The sequence below is a fragment of the Lepidochelys kempii genome, chromosome 1 (assembly GCF_965140265.1).
Source record: "Lepidochelys kempii isolate rLepKem1 chromosome 1, rLepKem1.hap2, whole genome shotgun sequence".
NCBI lineage: Eukaryota > Metazoa > Chordata > Testudines > Cheloniidae > Lepidochelys > Lepidochelys kempii.
The window spans coordinates 36398009-36417039 of NC_133256.1; the positions used below are offsets into that span (position 1 = coordinate 36398009).

A 19031-nucleotide genomic window follows, 5' to 3' on the forward strand; every position below is an offset into this window, starting at 1 on the left:
GGGAGCAACTTGGTAGCAGCCCCACGCTTGATTGACCCTATCATGCGTCTAGCAAAAGGAAGGTTCCCTCTCTTATCCTCTCACTGCATGTAAAGGCCACAGTGATCTTCACACATATCATTGCAAATGTTTTTAAAACTATTCAGTTTAATGATGTTTTGCTACTGCTCAGAATACAGGGCTAGTAAGATGCATGCATTGTTATAGAGAACCATTTTATCTCTGATTGAAGAGAAGGCATTTGTGCCCCAAATGGTTATCTACTGAAAAGAGGGGAAAAAAAGTATGGACTATAGTACAACTGCAGATGTGGACATCTAATAATTGACTTAATCTATAGCCATCTAGCTCCACTGCCAGCACTTGGCAGTTTAACGATTCAAGTCATTCATCTGCACAAGTTATTCCTCTGTGCATAGGTGTCTGAAAGGTGGCTAAATCAGACACACAGTTCTTGTAATACATTGAAAACTCTAGTGTATCCTTGGACATGCCTAGAGCTTATGAAGGATCATGCTTGGACACTTAATTCTAAATTTTTTATTTAGCAATGCTCTTAGCATTGTTTGGCATCAGCATCCCGAAAGCAGCATTAAGATATTGTAAAAGCATAAAATAATTAAGCATGAGTTAGAGTGCACAGATGAAACCAGTACAAACATTTATTAAGCAGTATGCACCATTTATTTTAAACCAGTCATTTTCAGTATTAATATCCTATAATATATAAGCATTTATAGAATATATTATAGCTAAAGAGAAGGCGTAGAAGACATAACATGCCAAATTCACTACTAGGCAAAAGATGGTGTAGCTCCATTCAATTTAGGAGAGCGGTATCTTCTTATTGAAAGGGATGAATTTGACTTCATGTTTTTATATGAGTGACTCTTAACAAAATTACATCAGCCCTATGTAAACATTAGTTACCAGCCACTCTGACCCACCACAGTCTTGCACAACTAATTTAGGACCAAATTCTAAACTAATTTTGATTTCTTTGTATGGCTCCTTATTTTCGTCATATACCTAGCACTGTATTTAATGAAAGCCTCCTTTATGCATCCAACATGAGAACTTAGTCCAAAGTCCACCATATGGGTAGAAAATATTTACAAGTATGAACATTCAAATAATCCACTTTTACTGGAGCAAATCATATGACCATTTATCTTCCTGTAAACGTATAATAACAGAAAATCCTTACTTAGTATTAAGTGGTTTATTAATCTTATGGTATGGAACCCTGTATATATGGTGTAAAACCATGTACATAAAATAGTCATAGCATTTCTCAGAACAGCATATTTTACAAGTTTACATTTACATGGCAATTATTTCCTTCCAATGCTGTGTGCATCAGTCTGTATGTGCAAATCATTCCAAAATAGATACCACCTAAAGAACAATTCTGAATATAAATATGTAGTTTATATTAGTCTTATGTACAACCAAAGAAAATATCAAAGTATGTAACAACAATATTTATACATCAAAACTCTTTCAAACTACCGCTCCACTTCTTTAACGAAGTATACAATATCAAAAATAAGGGTACCAATTGTCTAATACAATATTTTTCATGTGGAGCATACAGTGATACAAACTTTACTTGCTTTGCCTAAAATATATTACTTTACAATATCACGCCATTGTCTTTCCAGCTATATAAATATAATTTGTGTCTTAGAGAACTTTATTAAATGAAAAAATTTACAGAATCTGGAATGAGATTAATTAGAAACCAGATGTGAAGTTAGTAAAGATTAAGTACAAATAAACGTATGTGATCTTCTGGCTCTGAGCTACTGTGATTTTGAGTGGCCAGAGATGAAAGCTCAGTTCAAGATTTCAGGGCCCGGTGTGGGTTTTGGCTACTGTGTAATGCCGATACAACATTTAGTAAAGTGGTATGAGAACAGCTTCAGGGAAAACATTCACAGCCTTTCTATTTGAAGGATGAAAGGTATTGCAATGACAGAGAGCATGTTGGAAAAATACCAAAGGGAGATGCTAATTTAGGGAAGATGCGAGACACAACATGTCAAAAAATGTTCCTCCTCAAGCTCTGACATGCTTCACTACATACAGAAAAAATTGCAGCTATTTAAAAACAATAACAATGTTGGCTTATGGGGCCAGATCTTTCAGCCTCATTAAGTGCCCACCAGAGTAGTGTAAGAGGCCCTTTAAACCGTCTTACGCAGACGGCTGAGGCTTCATCCAGCACTCTCCTTCCCTCAGAGTAAGGGGTATAGTGGGGAGGGGGAAAAGAGGAAAGATGGGGCCAGAAAGTACAGCACTCTGCCCAATCTTCAGCCAGCACAGTAGTTCTTAGGACTGCTTTGTTGGTGCCATTTACAGTAGCTTTTTGGGCTATTCTAAGATATGTTAAGGACTGTTTTAGCCCCCTGTTGGGCTGAGGGCTAGGGGAGATGGAAAAGTGATTTAAAGTCACCTTTGCTTTCCCACTAACAGTGCTGTGCTCAGCATGAACTACATGCAGCTAAGGTCTGAGCCCATGAAGTGTAGGAAATGAAACACATAGGAAATAAACAGAAGAGAACTAAGTTACAGAATTTTTTAAAATTCTGGTTCAATTTAGTGCTCTGTGAAGTGACACATTATTATTAGAAACTAGAATCATCCCCAGGACAAAGGAAGCCACCCTGGCAATGCACCTCAGCCCCAGCCAGCAATGACCGTTGCTATTTCAACCCTATGTCTTCCATATGATGCTTTAAAAGCATACTATCACTCATCTGTACTTATCATATTAAGGATTTGAACCCAATTTCCAGTAGTGAAAGTGTACTGCATGCATCTGTCATGCTCTTCTTTAGAGTTTTTGCCTTGCCTCAATAGGGTGTTTTCCCCTTTGTTCTGCCCAAAAGTGGGGGTGCGTACCTGGCCACTTAGCATATAAGAGCTCAATCCAGCTCCTACTGAAGTCAGTGGAGATACTTCCATATCATTACACAATAAAAAGCTCCACGTTCATCTTCCTTTTCTTAATAAAATACATATTTTTAAGAAAAGATTTGTGAGAATTTATCTTTTGCTTGCAAAAGAAAATGACAGTTTTAAATACTTTTAAAATATAAAATGGCCAAATTGAGCTTTCAGAAATCAACATAGCTTCATTAAAGTCAATGGACCAACACTGATTTACACCAGCACAGGATCTGGCCCAAAATGTGTTACATGTTTATGCCCATCCAGGAACCACCAAAACACCTTTCAGATCATAGAATATCAGAGTTGGAAGGGACCTCAGGAGGTCATCTAGTTCAACCCCCCTGCTCAAAGCAGGACCAATCCCCAGTTTTTGTCCCAGATCCCTAAATGGCCCCCTACAAGGATTGAACTCACAACCTGGGTTTAGCAGGCCAATGCTCAAACCACTGAGCTATCTCTACCCCCAAATCTCACTCTCACTCTTGTATTAGAGGAGCTCACAATTCTGATTCTTTATCAGTCTCACAAATATAGTATTCATCATCTGTGGTGGTATCAGTGTCTGAGTCTGAATAAACCATTAGTTCTTCTCCATAGATGTCAATTGGGTCTCTTGGGGATGAAGCATCTACTGACATTTTGGTCCTAGCAGAACTTGAGCTCAAGAGCTCAGCCCTCTTTAAAGAATCAGTCTCTTCACTTCTCAGAAACCCAGGGTTTTTAAGAAGACATGGTCTCCATAATCTCCCTTCTGTGAGCGATCGCTTGATATTTTCCAGGAACGCCAGTTGTTGTTCTTTTCCAAATATACCAAACTCAATAGAAGGATACATCACACGGCTAGTGCCGTAGGTGGTCTTCCTCTTATCATACGAAGCCCAGTTTTCATTTTCATCACAAGAACACAGCTCGGAATAAGATTTAAACTTTCTACTGTACCTGCTTTCTTTAGGTAGACAGTTACTTCCAGAGCCAGGGTTGTCATGGGAATCTTGAGTATAGGTGCTTTCAGAAAAGTGACGTTCACGTTGATTCTTTGCATGACTTACGCGTGACTGATTACTGTGCAGGTGTGCATTTTTTAAACTCTTTGACCGATGGTGGTTTTGATCATGATCACGCTCATCTGGGGAAAGGACCTGTTTCTGAATACAAACACTTGCCTGCATATTTTTTATAAACGGGTTGGAGTTTTTGTCAGTTAAAAATGGCAACAGTAGAGGATCATAGGAACTACCAGTACTTGTTCTCTTTTGATTGCCTGAATCTGCTTCAGTAGCTCTGGAAAAGATGGTCTGATTTCTGTTTTCCAACCCCTGGCCAAGTGTTTGGGAATTTTTACTTCTTGCAGCTCTTTCCTTTGGAAATAGGGTTGTGGGGCTCAGCATGCTTTCCACTTCATTCTCGTTTTGTTTGGGATTGTTGACTTCTCTTCTCTGGTTGCATGAATTTGCAAAAGGCCCTTGATTCTTGTTTTTAACTAACAACGGAGAGTCATCATTAGCTTGTGATCTCTTATTCTTCTCAGATATTTTGTGAACAGGGCTGTTACAAACACCAGGGGTCAGATTTTGATTCTGGTCTTCATTCCCAGTTTGCAGAAATGGCTGGGTAGAAGCAGGGGAACGCAATGTGCTGTGGGTCATGTTAATCTCTAACAAAGTGGTACCTCCATCATTCTGTGAAAATATATTACTTACGTGTGGTTTGGGGTTTACATTTTTACTAGAAAATTTTCGGCTTGTTTTGTAAATGGCTGCCACTTCATTTTTAACTGAGGGCCTGTTTTTCCTTTTTTCTATATTACTGACTTTCTCTCTAGTGCCATCAGACCTAAGCTTATTTTTGTTCACTGCACTTTGCAGATCCTGTGTGACACTGGAGAGTTTATCTTCACTGTACGTCACAGCTTTCTGCAAACTAGTGCAATCTTTGTCCATCTGAGTGTTCAGGGATATTTGCTCTTGTTTAGTTTTGGGGCTCACTAACTCATGTGTGTCTGGGATACCTGTTTTGGCTGGTTGAAGTACAGGTTTAGCTGCAGAAACCGTGCCAAGCTGAAATGGTTTGTTATGTGAATTTTGAAGCATTTGTCTATCAGAAATTAATGCTTCATCGGTGCTATTTCTGGAACTTTCAGCTCCTAATTGAAATCCAGTACATTTATTGTTATATAGGGAAATGCTTTGCTGTTGAAAATCTGATCTCTCTTTGGCTCCTGCATCATGTCTAGATTTACTTTCAGCAGAGGTTATTGGTGTTTTATTGACTGCAGACTCTATATGACTTTTTCCTTCATGGAAACTATTTTTATCTAACTGGGGTGGTAAAATATTCTGATTGTTACTCCCTCCTACTTTAATAGATTGCTGGCAATTTTTGGAGTCTCTGTTTTGCACACGATTAGTATTATTAATTGCAGAAGTAAAATTAAAAACATTCTCTGGAGGGTCTTTGGGTTTTTGGGGGGTTGACAAAGTGGAGATTAACGGTGTATCAGTATGCAATATGTCCTCCTTCTCTTTACTTTCTTTACCTGAAGAAAAGCATATATCAATATTTTGGTTGTGTGAAACAGTAGAAATTGCCTTAACAAAAGTATCTGCTTCTGCAGTGGATTCTGGATCACGAATAGAAATGTCTGATGTCACCATGTCAGGAAGTACAGATGTGCTTTCTTTTAATGCAAGCCCTGGTGAAATATCTTTCTTATTATGTACAATGCTCATTGATTGTGAAGTACATACTTTCTCAGTGCTGGGAGAAAAATGTGAGCTTTCCTGATCAGTGTCAATAGCTCCTGTCTTTGCATTCTGGGGTGTCATTGAAGCTGCAGGAGTTTGATCAGGAGTATGTGGGGGTCTCTCTTTTTCTAAGGTGCTAGGAAAAGCTACATTTGCTAAACCCATATGAACTTCAGAGTTCTTGTTTGGCATTTTTGGTGATTTAGATTTTTCTGTGAAAAGAGGTAAAGCTGTCCTCTCTGGATCGTCTAGAAAGAGGTTACACAATGTTCTTGAATGACTCCGTGGTAAGGTGTAATAAATTGAAACCAACTCGTGATATTCAACATGATCCTCATCACCAGAAACTGTAAATGTGCTAATAGTTCTATATTTCTGCAAAGAATCCCCCATTTCCTTTTCCAAACAGTCTGAAAATACAGGGGATTCTTTTTTGTTTACAAGTTTCTCTCTCTCTGTAAGTCCATCTGATTCAGAGACTACTGTACTTCCACTTATGGAGTGGTTAGGGCTCCTGTTTAGAGACAAAGGGTGATCCTTAATTTGCAGGACATTTCCTTTGATATCTGTAATACCATCTAAAGGTATTTGTCTTATTGAAGAATGTGCTGATCCTAAAGAAGATATTTTATCTTCTTGATTAAAAGAAAAGGCAGCAGTTCTGTCTGAGTTCTGCTTCTCTACATGATCCCACCTGGCTGTTTTGCTTTTAGGGAAAGAGATGGACATATCTGACATTACACTGCCAGCAATGCTAGCTGATTTTCTAGGTAAAGTGTAATAAACGACAGGAGGCTCCAGAGACTTAGGGTTGCTTTTACAAGGAGAGCCAGAAATGCTGCTACTATGTGTGTGTCTCAGTAACCTTCCTTGCCTATAGAGACTTTCAGTACAAGATGCATTTTGTCTTGCTTTTCCATTTTCTCTTTCCAAACAAAAATAGTTTAAACTACGTTCTGCAATCTCTGGGCTTCTGTCAAAACTATGTGCATAAATATTCTCACAGTTCCTGTTTTGTGAATCACCAGTAGTTAATTGACTATTATGGTCCTTACTGGCAAAAATATTTTGATCTTTGGGTTTTTCCTGGGGAATATCTTTTGCAACAATTTCTGCCAACTCAACTACTTTCCCACCTTCTGCTGGAGCTTCAGTAACTCTGCAATTCACTGAAGAATTAGTTGGAGTTTCTAAAGATTTCAGATAGCTCTTATGAGAAAAGTCTTCTAGAGAGCCTTGTGAACTATGAGACAGAAGTTCTGGAGGACTGGGCAATATGCTTTGATGGTTTGCCAATGTTTCAGTAATTGGAGCAGAATGAACTGTTGCACTACTTTGTAGAACATCTACCAGGAAAGACTCTCCCTTAGGAGTGATATGATCAGTAGTTTCTGCTCTCTGGCTTCCTAATTTAATGCCTTTTCTTTTTGCTGAATTAAAAAGATTATGTTCCCATTGCTTTAGATTTGAAAGAAACGATCCCCTTCTGCTCTCATCAACTGACAGAAGAGAAGGGGCCTGATTAAGTTCACTGTGAGCAGGAAGATCATTTTCCTTTCTTTGTAGGTTTCTTTTACAACTCTTTGATATGCTATTTTTTGTAATCTCTCTGGTGGCGGTGAGCTGGGTTTGTCTGCGTGAACTCAGTGAGAGAGGTGAATTAAGAATAGATGTGCTGTTTTGCAAGGCAGCAGCATTATTAGAAGGAGAAATCTGGGGATCAATGGTATTTTTTGTATCCACTTTCTGAGAAACTGGCTGTAATATTATGTCTTTAATACTCTTCTGGTCTGCCTTGCCTGATCGTTCCAAGTCTCTGACCTTGTCTGAAGCAGCTTTTTTAAAGTCTTTCTTAATATTCGTTTGGGTAACCAAAGGCTGTGGCTGGCTTTGGGAACCCTTAGTGGCAGAACTGCTGTTCTCTGCTACCAATTTCATTTTGACCCTTGAACCCAGTAAGACAGACTCATTAGACACATCTGTGTTGATGCTGGGTGAAGTAATGGCAGATTTATAAGGGAGACAGCTCTGAAGGTCTTTTGAATTCTTTGAAAGCAGTTTACTACTTGCACCACTTGATATCTCCACACTGTTTCTGTTCTCTGACACACATGTTTGAAAGCCACTCTGACGGCACTGTGAAGCAAGTTTAGCATTCTTTGCATGTGCACTTTGCTGGTCATTTAAATTAGATGTAATCATTTCACAGTGAGCATCAGGGGAAAGAAACACTTCATCATTGTAGTACTGATAAATATCAGAACAGGAAGGGTGCTCCTCTTTTCTTCCAAAAGGAGAACTCTTTTGGTGCATTTGGAACCTACCATGACAAGCTGTATCTCTATAGTGGGACCTAGAGAGGTTGTTTTCCAACCAGCATAATGGATAATTCTCCCAGTTATCAAAGGATAGTGAAGTAGCAGCTTTGTCTGTGCAACTGACGCTACTAAACCAATTAGTACTTGACACAGCTCTTCTGAAATGGTGTTTTGACCGGTAAAATTCATATTCTCTGTTTTCATGCAGAGGGCAAGGATATGTATCCTGTTTTGTGGCATTATATTCCGTTAATGATTGAGTCCTAAAAAGATTGTCTTGATTTGATGTATGTCCAGAAGTATATGGTTTATTCCATACAATAGAAGAGAGGGGAATTCGCTTTGGGGTTTGCCGATTGTTCCTTTGTACAAATCCACTGTTGTTCTCTGTTGCCAATAGATTTTGTAAACTAGTTGTTGAAAATGGGTCAGGGGATGCAGAAGATGGATATCTCTGAAGAGAACACACAGAGTAACTTCTCCCAACTGTACTCTTGCCTATATAACTGTTGTGTCCAAATCCACTGCCCTGTCTTATGGAAGGAAGATGCAAGCTACCTTCTGAGGACTCTCCAAAAGATACAGAAGACAGCCTTCTGCTCAGAACAGGATAACTACTGTCTAATGAATCCTTGTGCATGTAATCTTCTTTAGAGGCTGAATGGCGTCTGTTCATATATGTATCATAAAATTTCCTTGGTCTGTAGAAAATTTTATGATCCTCTTTGGCTCTTATTGTTCTTGTTGCATCAGAGAAAAATGTGCTGGGTGTTTCACTGCAGTTATTTCTGTGTCGTCCCCTAATAGCAGTCTGTCTGCTTGTACTGGGAAACAGATATTGTGCTCTTGGTCCACTGTCAACTAGACGCTTTCTGTTCACTGAATCTTGGGCTTGTTCCTGTGCCAGCTGGTCATCCAGATCACCTAGAACTACACAGAAAAAGATAGCTATTTTATTAGTGTTGTCAAACTAATTATGCTGAAAAGCGTAATGTACTATGTCAGCAACCAGATCAGGTTTTGAAAGGAGATACCTTCTCCATATTCAAATCCTGCCCCCAAATATACTTGTACTCATCAGACTAGGATTAATCTACAGAGACTTCATTTATAGAAAGGATCTCCCATCAGGGGTGCTGGAACAATTTTTATAATGGGAGTGATGAGAGCCCTTTAGCCAAACTGTAAACCCTGTATATAATGGAAACCACTTCAAGCCAGGGGGTGCTGCAGCACCCCCAACACCTTTAGTTCCAGCACCTATGTCTCCCATATCCAGTTACATGTGTGTTGTTGGTACTACAGTCTAAAAACAGCATGAGTGCACACACTTACCACGGAAGAACTCTTTTTCTAGCTGTTCATTCCATATAGGTGCACTGTCCTCCATCATTTCAGCTTGAGTTGCATCAAATAAATTACCAGGTAGTTCAGCTGGTAAAGATGAGTTGCATATTTCAGCCTGTTGAAAAGTTTGAGAGACTGTATGGCTTATTTTCATAGCAAAACAAATCATCTTAAAATGAAAAAGAGAAGAGAAAACCCTAATGGGTTCTAATATTCTTTTTAATAACATATGCCTGAAGTCACAGTGCTGCATGTTTGAAGTATTAAACTCTACATAGTAAGAACAAGGGATTTGGAACAACCATCTATAGTTCAGACTTTCACTTGATTTTGGGGGGATTTTAGTCCATCTTCTTGTCCAGAGGCTGTAGCACATCTTCTTGTCCAGAGCACATTAATGGTGGTTCTGTATTATAACTGATATTTGTAGTTGTTGGCTGTTTACTCATTTCACCTCCACATACATTCTAGTAGGATATTGCCTCTGTAATTTAAATTTTCCTAATCCATTCTTCTTTAATGGGCACATTTACAACCCACGCCAACAACAGGTGGTGTTCACCTCCCAGCAAAAATGTAAATACCACAGTCACCTCTCCTATACTAAGATTTCATTTTTACACAATACTACAACTAATTTAGTAGTATTTTATAAATATTACAGTAAAGACTGATTAGTAATGGTTTAATGAAACAAATTCCATTTGTGATGCTTTACTCTTGAGTTTTAAAATTGTACTTTCACATGCGCACTAATTAAAAAAATTCAGTAATTCGTAATCAGTCTCACAAGTACCTGTTTCCCCCTTCCCCAGTCCACCCCAGTGGGAAGCAATCCCACACAGAAGTTGCAGTTTGGTCATGTGTGATTCTTCCCAGGGTTATCCAGGGTTGGGAGGTACCTTGCTATACCACATGCCCTTAATCTGTGAAGTCTTGGTCTGTGCCTGCCATGGATCAGCTACCTAATTACATCAGCCTCTGGCAACACAAGCACTGCCTTCCAGGCCTCTGCAGGCCTTGCTCTCTCTGTACAGGTTAGCTATAGGCACACACAACCCCTTAGCTCCCAAACGTCTCTCTGGAGTGCCAAGCCCTGGTCCCCTGAGCACTCACACAACTCCTAGATTCTCTGCTCCCAAAGGAATAGCACACACCAGCTTACTAGATTCAACACAGGATCACTGCTCCATTTAACACACAGCACTGAGATACATTTACAGTGAAAACAAGAATGAAGTTTATTATTAAAGAACTGAGATTCAAATGATAGTCAGTAAGACTATTAGAAACAAACTGATACATATAAAACAAAATCGTAACACATTTGCTAGAGCCTAAACTTAACACACATGGCATTCCAGTCTCCTACAGGATAGCTTACCCCAAGTCCTTTTCCCAGTGTTTTCAACCAGCGTGGCTGAGATTCCCCTTGTCATAAGATCAAGCCTGCTGCCAGCTTGTCTTCCCAGCTTGAAGGATGCCAGAGCATCTCTCTGCACCCACAGATATATGACCCCAGACCTTTGATCTTCCTCTAAAACAGGGTTCCTCCCCTCCTCCTGCTGTTTACCTCTTCCTGTTAATTTCCTTCTGAAATCTCCACAAACTCTTCATTAGCATTAGACTCAGTGTGCTAACAGATTTCCATTGTGAGATACACAAAGGTTAGCTAAGGAGAGAAGTGTGTCTCACTACCTGTCTGGAGAAGTTTCCCTCAAGGCAAGCTACCTTTGAGAGAACCTGCCTTTAAATGGAAGGCCTAGAGAACACAATTTTCAGCATATATACAAATCTCACATAGTTTCGGTATATACATCTCTGAATGATTATGATGACCTGTGTGACACAGGCTTTCATTAGAGACCTTACATTACATTCTTTTGGTGAACCCAGGGGATTGCTGTGCCCCTATGTACCTCACTGCCCTTTGCCAGTTACCATTAAGAAGTCTTTGGGTCACATCATCAGAAAGGGACACCCTTTAGGGGGACTAAAATGGAGGACCAGAATGCTGACTGTATGAGCTATTCTCTGCTGAGCACCTCTTTGGGTCCCACCATGGAATGGGGGTGAAGTCCCTTCATGACCTTTCCTGCTCTGGTCTGAGTGATCTCAAGATCGATCAGACTGGTGCAGAGCCAGCAAATGCACATGGAAAGACTGAATGAGCCCTTTATTCCTGTGTAATACGGGACCAAAATTCCATAAAAATGTAGGGATTGCCAGACTGGATCAGACAGATGATTCATGTAGTCCAGTATACCGTATCTGACTTTAATGGATTTTGGCTGATTTACATGAGCTAAGCATCTGGTCCCACTCATTAAAAAAAAAAAAAAAAATCTTTTCTATTGTAACTCTGGATGTTCTTGTTATTCATATAAACATCCAGTCTCTCTGAATCCTGCTCAGATCTTTGTTTCAATGATATACTGTGACAATGAATTCCTAAGGCTATCTGGGCATTGTATTTCCTTTTATCAATTTTAAATTCTGCCATTAGGTTCCTTGTTCTGGAAGTATGAGAGAGGGTAAGTAGGAGTGCCCAATTTATCTTCTTGATACTGTTCATTATTTGTATACCCTTATGTTCCCTGTTAGACTTGGTCTACACTACCATCTTATGTTGGTATGACTATGTCACTCAAGGGTGTAATATAGCCACACCCCTGAGCGATGTTGTTAAACCCGACCTAACCCTGGTGTAGATAGCACTATGTCAATGGGAGGACTGCTCCCATCGACATAGCTACAGCCTCTCGGAGAGGTGGCGTATCTACGCCGATGGGAAAAGCTCTCGTCAGTGTAGGTGGCATCTTCAGTAAATGCTACAGCAGCACAGCTGCACTGGTGCAGCACTGTAAGTGTAGACAAGCCCTCAGTTGTCTCCTCTCTGATTACACCATGTAACAGAGGGCATGTTAGTAATACAGGGCAATAAAATGGTTAAAACTGAGACTCTGAGCCAACTTCATCCCAGGTGTAATTCTGTTGATATCCAAGGACTACATTGAAGTCACACCAGAGCAGAATTTGGTGCCTCATGCTTGAAACGTCCGTGTCTACCAATCTGGAGCATCCAGCCAAAGCAAATCACCTGAAGTTAGAACACAAAGGAGCCTTCCTAGTGCCCAGGCTCTATTTAGCTAAAGTAGTTCATCTTGACATCAAAAAGCCTCATTCCTATAAAAGCTCAGCGCATAGCACTCTCAGTGTATGGGAGTTCTGTGCACCGAGGGCTTGCAGAATCAGACAAAAAATACTGTTGGACCAAATCTTACTCTCACTGGGTGAAATTCACCCCCATGCATAAGACCGACACAAGGCCTATGCATCGCTTAACTCCCACTTAAGGCCTAAAAATAGGATTTAAGTGGTTCATAGGTTTCGTGCAGGCTGTCTGCATGGGGGTGAATTTCACCCACTGAAAAGCCCCTTACTAGACAGACAGTCCCACTGACATCACTAGAACCAGTAAAGGTGGCAGAATCTGTGCCTAACAGAATCTGAATGATCTGCATCTGAATGTAAACTTGCACTGAGGCCAGAAATCATGTGGATATATGCTCAACCTGTTTGTAAGCACAGATGCAACAAATAAAACTAAAACAATTATAAATATATCCAAACGGTAAATATTTGTTCAAAGTGAGTTCACATTTATTTGCGCTTTGGTTACTACTAACAAAATATATCTTGTGTTTGTCCCGTAACAATAATTTATTAAATAATTTCCTTGTTAAAGAGAACTGAAACTGCACTGCAGAAGTTAGACTGCGGACTTCTTTGGAGACACTCGTACAATAAGTGGGGCAAATTCATCTCTTGTGTGACACCACTGAATTCAACAGGCTTACACCACATATGAATTTCCCCATGTATTTAAATACAGAATTGCAAGAGTCATGTTTAAATAAGTAGCCAGCTGGACATAAAGTCTATTCTACAAAGACAGTGGACTAGTACTCAAAATATTCTCTGCTTTAAACATTTTTGACAATAAAGTTACCAAGCTACTTACCTGTGCCATTTCCTCAAGTTTGGAAGAAGTATGAGCGCCCAGAGCAAAGCTGTCATATCTGTGAAAAGAATTTAAGATGCTACTTTGAAGATGAACGCAATAACATTTTACAAGGGCGTAAATAACCGGCTTCCTTCCTTTTAATAGCAAGCAAGAAGCTTCCGAAAATACTTTTTATGAAGAGTCCACAGAGATTGTCATGTTGTTTCTCAAATGCATCTTCTGATATATTTTTTTCACCCATCAGGTTGCTCGAATCTGCAACTTGTTAATGTTCCAAGTGAACAGCCAAGAAGGGACCTCAGATTAATGGCACTTACGCTGTTGGAATATCAGTAAGGTAACTCTGCATCTGTCATTCTAACAAACGGTTATTTTGCAATCGTAGGTCATTTTCCAAGTGACAAGAATTTATTAAATACTGAGGAGAATCGAAGGTTTTGGTTATATGACCTATAACACTCAAAATGGCCTGAGAGCTACTTCTCTGAAAGACTGCCTCTCTTTCTGTCCCAAATTGCCACAGTGGAGATCACAGGGGCACCCCATTTGTATAAAAAAGTGGGGGAATTGACAGATGATTCTCTATAAGGCCCTGGGGAATTTGCTCCCACCAGTCCAAAGTAATCCTAGTTTTTCAATTTTCAGTGCACACTGCAAGACCTAACTATTATCCCAGGTTGTGAGGGATTGCCAGGACTCTGGTGGGAGTCCTTGTAAGGATCTTCAGTCATTTTTTAGATGCTGCATTAATGTTAATTATTGGCCAAAAGAGGATTGTATATGAAATAATGTATTTTTAGAATTGTCGTTTTTTAAATGTGTCCAGGGGCACCAAGAGCAAAGGACGGGCACTCTTTTTAATGGAATGAGTGTATACATCTAACTAACTAAATAAATAACCAAAGGAAAAAAGAGAAGTGCAGCTGATTTAAATGGGGATACTCACGTGAGTAAAGCAAGATGGATTTGTACCCACACAGGTGAAAAAAAAAAAGTTCCTAATTCAAATGAGGAAATTAAACCAACTGCAGTAAGATATGGTTCCTTCTCCCACTTGCAGACCTTTGTTTAAAAATTAACATGCCTATCCCCTTCCAAAAGGGTATTGAAAAGAATTTTGCCTAGCTTGTGGTTGCTCTTAACTGTTCAGCCCTCCTCCCAGAGGGCTTTGTTTTGCTTATTCTCATTTTTTGTGATCACTCCTGTCTATGAAAGTCTTTTTTTACAGTCATTATTTATTTTGGTTCTTAAGGCTTTCACTGGACTGAGGTAAATTATTTTATTGTGCTTCAGCAGCAAGTATAAACTGGCTTGTTGGCATGTTCTGTGTATCCGAGTCTTTCTTCCCACTGTGCTTTGTCATTTGTTTGTAATGCGCTTGCAGGCAGGGAAGAACGGTTGGAAGGGATAGTATTTTGTTTTTGCAATTGGGAAGGTTAAAATCAGGATCCCTTCCTCATAGAGGGCATCATCCAAAACCCACTGAAGCATATGGAAAGATTCCCTTTGATTTCCATGGGCTTTGCAGAATAAGGCTCTATGAGCCTGTTCCACTCCTTAACTCTGCTTGATAGCAGTTAATCATGTGAATATTCCCATCAAAGTCAATGGGATTACTACTCAGTGTGTGTAAGGGTTTCAGAATCAGATCTCAAAGCCATAGTTAACTTTTGCTTTAAGCTACATGATGCAGAATATGCATTAACACTTTTAACACAATGTATAGAGTTGAGCTTGTGGTATTTCGGAATCTTTACAATGATTTCTTTCAAACCAAATGCGGCGAGTTTGGTGTTCTGTTTTGTAAACAATCTCAAGTCTTATTCCATTAGAAATGGAAAAAATTCTATTGGCTGCTTCAACTTTGCAGATGGAAAATGGTTCTGTACAGCACACTTGCAAGTGCTGTCCCTAGCCCAGTTTTAATTATTCCAAGAAGTGGGACATCCATTATTCCTGTTCCAATAGATCTAGCCATCAGAAATGTTGGTTTTTTTTTAATATTCTGGCCAAATTTTCACATTCCTAATTTAATCTCATTACTCCTGGTTACACCTCCTTGCACCATCCTAAATAATTTTTCCTCATCCTTGTTCTTAGCACTCTAAGTAATAGATGATGATGTTCCTCCTTTGTTGTCTCCTAGTCAAATTACAATAATCTTGTGTCCTACATCAGTCCCTCCAGCCCTCTAATAATTCTCATTGCTCTACTCTGAACTCCATCCAGTTTGTCAGCATTTTGAAATTAAAGGTTTATTTTCCTACATGCAAGTATTTCTTAAATTCATTACCACAGAAACCAGAAATAATTTGATTTCTTTTGGTCATCAAACCACGAACACACACGAAACTAGGTACCTGTAGCTAGACAGCTGATTATGGAGTGCAACACTAAAAGAGTGATTGTATTTAATAATAATACACAATAACTCCATGAGATAGATTCTGAAGCAAATTGTTAGTTTCAGTCGGGCTCGAATCTGCAATGGCCCGTGCCTGGGTTCTCTCTCAGATCGCAGTCTAATTCCTTTTAGTATTCATATGAGTCTTTTCATATTTGTACGAGCATTACACAGTACCTAGCTACACAACAATCAAATTATGCAAGCATGCTGAAAACACATGGTTAAGTAAAATTTAGCGCTTCTTTTTAAATGTAACACCAATTTAAACATGCTATAAGAAGAGGAGAAGAATAACTTAAAACATCAAATGCCTAGAATCGAAAACAATCACAGGTTGTACTTACTGCAAACTTTTGGTGTTACAACCCTTTTATTAGCCTCTTAAATAGCTCCACGTAAAGAGACTTCTTTTTGCAGCCTTCCATAATATTTTTCCCACAACAAAACACCCCACAGCAGATGACACTTTTTCTTTCCTCCCCCTCTTTCCCAAAAGAGACAAAGTACCATTTAAACAGTCGCTAATATCTAGCTGTTTACAGGCTTCTGCCAGTCAAGCTTACTTACATGACTTACAGTGCTGCTGCCTATTGTATATCATTTACTCTCCAAATAACTTTACCTGGTGACAGGCAAAGTATTTTTATTGCTCGTCTACACATAAAACAAGTCACATGCAAAGACAACACCTAGAAAGGGCGGAGAAGTTTTCAGTAGGGAGACGTGACTAGGCTATTTAGTAATTGGCTCAGCTCCACATCAGAATAGCCTTGCTGTTTATTTTTCAAATTCTGCCTTGTAATGAGTCAAGATCAGTGGTAGGCAGCATGCGGGCCTCATGCGGCCCATTAGGGTAATCTGCTGGCAGCCCCTGAGACAGTTTGTTTACACTGACCGTCCGCAGGCACGGCCGCCCGCAGCTCCCAGGGGCTGTGGTTCACCATTCCCGGCCAATGGGAGCTGTGGGAAGCAGCACGGGCTGCAGGGACGTGCAGGCCACCACTATCAGCAGCTCCCATTGGCTGGGAACAGCGAACCACAGCCACTGGGACCTGCGGGCGGCCATGTCTGCAGACGGTCAATGTAAACAAACTGTCTCACGGGCCGCCAGCAGATTACCCTGATGGGCCGCAGGTTGCCCACCATTGGTCAAGATCATCTGAATCCGAGATCTAATTTATACATTTTCTGTTGAAAAATTAGGATAAATATATAATTAGGAAAACCAAAGCAGTGAGTACATACCATTATATGCATCTTCTATTGCTTTTTCAAAAAAGCCATTTTAATACTGGTAAAGGCTGCCAAATTGAAGAGCCCAGAATCTGAAGCCCCCTAGGCTTTGGTTTCATTTGATCTCATCCCCCAAGACTGATTTCACACCAATATATGGGTATATCCCTCCTGAAACCCTATTCTCTTTCTCAGTTACACAAATGCTCCTTTATGCTGTTTTGCTAGCATGGAATGGCCTCCTGAATACTCCCTATACAGAGAGCCACCCTGGTTTGCATAGAGAGGATGTGAGAGCTCTACATTGGTCCTGCTCCCAGTCCCCAGTGTAGGGGTTATGCCAAAGGTGAAGAAAGAGAGGGAATAGCTGGACTGTGCTGTGCCACGGCTAGTATCTGCTTCCCAGCACTCATGGGGGGCCAGTAATTTTCAATTACTGTCACCTTGCTGCTCTGCTAATGTGGGAGGAGCTCTCTGGAAACATCTGCAAGGCTACCTCACTGTCCCTCTTCAGATCCCACCTTAAAACTCTCCCCTGCTGCAATACAAAAACCTCACCAACTGTTAAGCAGCTGGTGTGCTAAAACAACTGCTTATCACACTGACCAGTATTGTCTCATTATTACCTTGTGCTTTCTTCCCCCTCTCCCAGTCTGTTGTTGCATCTACCTGTTGTCTCGTATTATTTATTATTTGCATTATTATAGCACCTAGGATCCCTGGTCAGGACCCTGCTTTGTTAGGCTCTGTACACACACAGAACAAAAAAGACAGTCCTTGCCCCAAAGAGCTTACAATCTAAGTTTGTCTTACAAAAAGTCTGTACGCTCTTCAGAGCAGGGTCCACGTTTTTGTTGTGTGTTTGAAAAGGACCTTGTACCATGTGCCCCTGATCCATGACTGATGACCCCAAGCATTACCTCAATATAAACAACAACAACAACAACAACATCATCGCATCACAAAGAGGGGTTTGACAGTGAGGTGTTGCCAATGTGTCTACAAACTACTTGAATCTATTATCCAGGCTCCATGAAGAAGGGGCATAATGGGCTAGAGCTGCTGTTATAGCCCGGAGACCGTAACAACCATGCCGCTTTCGTGCAAAGCCTCAGCAAATGAAATTTCATCAAAGGATGGGAATTTGGCCCTTACTTTCTACTTAGTCTTTATTCTTTCTGACATTTAACTGATAACTTTGCATTACATAACCAAATAAAATCATGCTCCTACTGGGACATGTGAAAAGCAGTAGGCTGGAGGAGCATCTAATTTAAAGGGAGCTGTACACAAAGTTTTGCAAGCGAGGCACGAAACAATTAATTTTCTTCTTCTAACTACCATTAAGTAGTAGAACGAACACCTGTTGTGTATAGCTCACCGTGGCTGCTGCCGAGTCTGATGCTTTAAACTGTGCTTCCTTGATTTTTTGAAGGAGAAGAGTGAAGCGAAAGGAGTTCTGAATCCCAGAATGGAAGGTGAGACATTCTTTTGCGCTTGTGGATTTTGGGGAGATGACATTTTAAACTCTTTAGAATCTAAAAAAAAATTAAAATGTTGCAATTATTTGATTTATTTCCAGTTCTTGTTAAAATCTAATTTTTTAAACCATTTTTTAAATAAGCTACATCTTTGCATGCCTGAATAAAGGCAGGCAGTAAGCTGTAATTAAAGATGACCTGCAAAAGAAGCAAAAAGGGATTTGTTCCCTTTTGTGATTCTTTATTGACACAGCAAGTTTGTAGTTGTTTTCCCCAGACAAGTACATTTTCTTCTGCATAAAGGTTGTTAGAAATTTCAGACCATCACTGATTTCTTTTGACTGAGCAAAGTGACATGCTGGCCTTTGGTGTCTAACTGGAGAATGGGGGAAAAAGGTCCACAAAACACAGGTCCACATTTTCAAAAGGGACCAATGATTTTGGGTGCATCCGTGCTTGGGTGCCCAACATGAGATAAGTAAATTAGCCTGACTGTCAGACACTGCTGAACACCAG

General features: G+C 40.0%; 1 protein-coding gene and 1 long non-coding RNA gene across 8 annotated transcripts in view; one reads left to right on the forward strand and one right to left on the reverse strand.

Annotated features, from left to right (window-relative positions):
• The window catches only part of LOC140909561 (uncharacterized), a 47114-nt gene that overhangs the window by 3917 nt on the left and 24166 nt on the right, over nucleotides 1-19031 (forward strand). For both annotated transcript variants that reach the window (XR_012158270.1, XR_012158269.1), the window contains exons 2-3: nucleotides 13639-13731; nucleotides 18470-18512. This is a non-coding gene — a long non-coding RNA (uncharacterized lncRNA). The remainder of the gene's footprint in view (nucleotides 1-13638; nucleotides 13732-18469; nucleotides 18513-19031) is intronic.
• EXPH5 (exophilin 5) overlaps nucleotides 645-19031 on the reverse strand; it is a 51241-nt gene continuing 32854 nt past the window's right edge. Inside the window, exons 3-6 of one of the 6 annotated variants that reach the window (XM_073338992.1) lie at nucleotides 18416-18572; nucleotides 13392-13449; nucleotides 9356-9482; nucleotides 645-8950 (exon numbers count right to left, since the gene is read on the reverse strand). In XM_073338992.1, the coding sequence (XP_073195093.1) occupies nucleotides 3456-8950; nucleotides 9356-9482; nucleotides 13392-13449; nucleotides 18416-18572 (5837 nt within the window). In that variant the 3' untranslated portion in view covers nucleotides 645-3455. Of the gene's footprint in view, nucleotides 8951-9355; nucleotides 9483-13391; nucleotides 13450-14340; nucleotides 14447-16145; nucleotides 16562-18415; nucleotides 18573-19031 lie in introns of those variants that run through there. The other 5 variants (XM_073339033.1, XM_073339012.1, XM_073339003.1 and 2 more) reach the window with 5 other exon arrangements.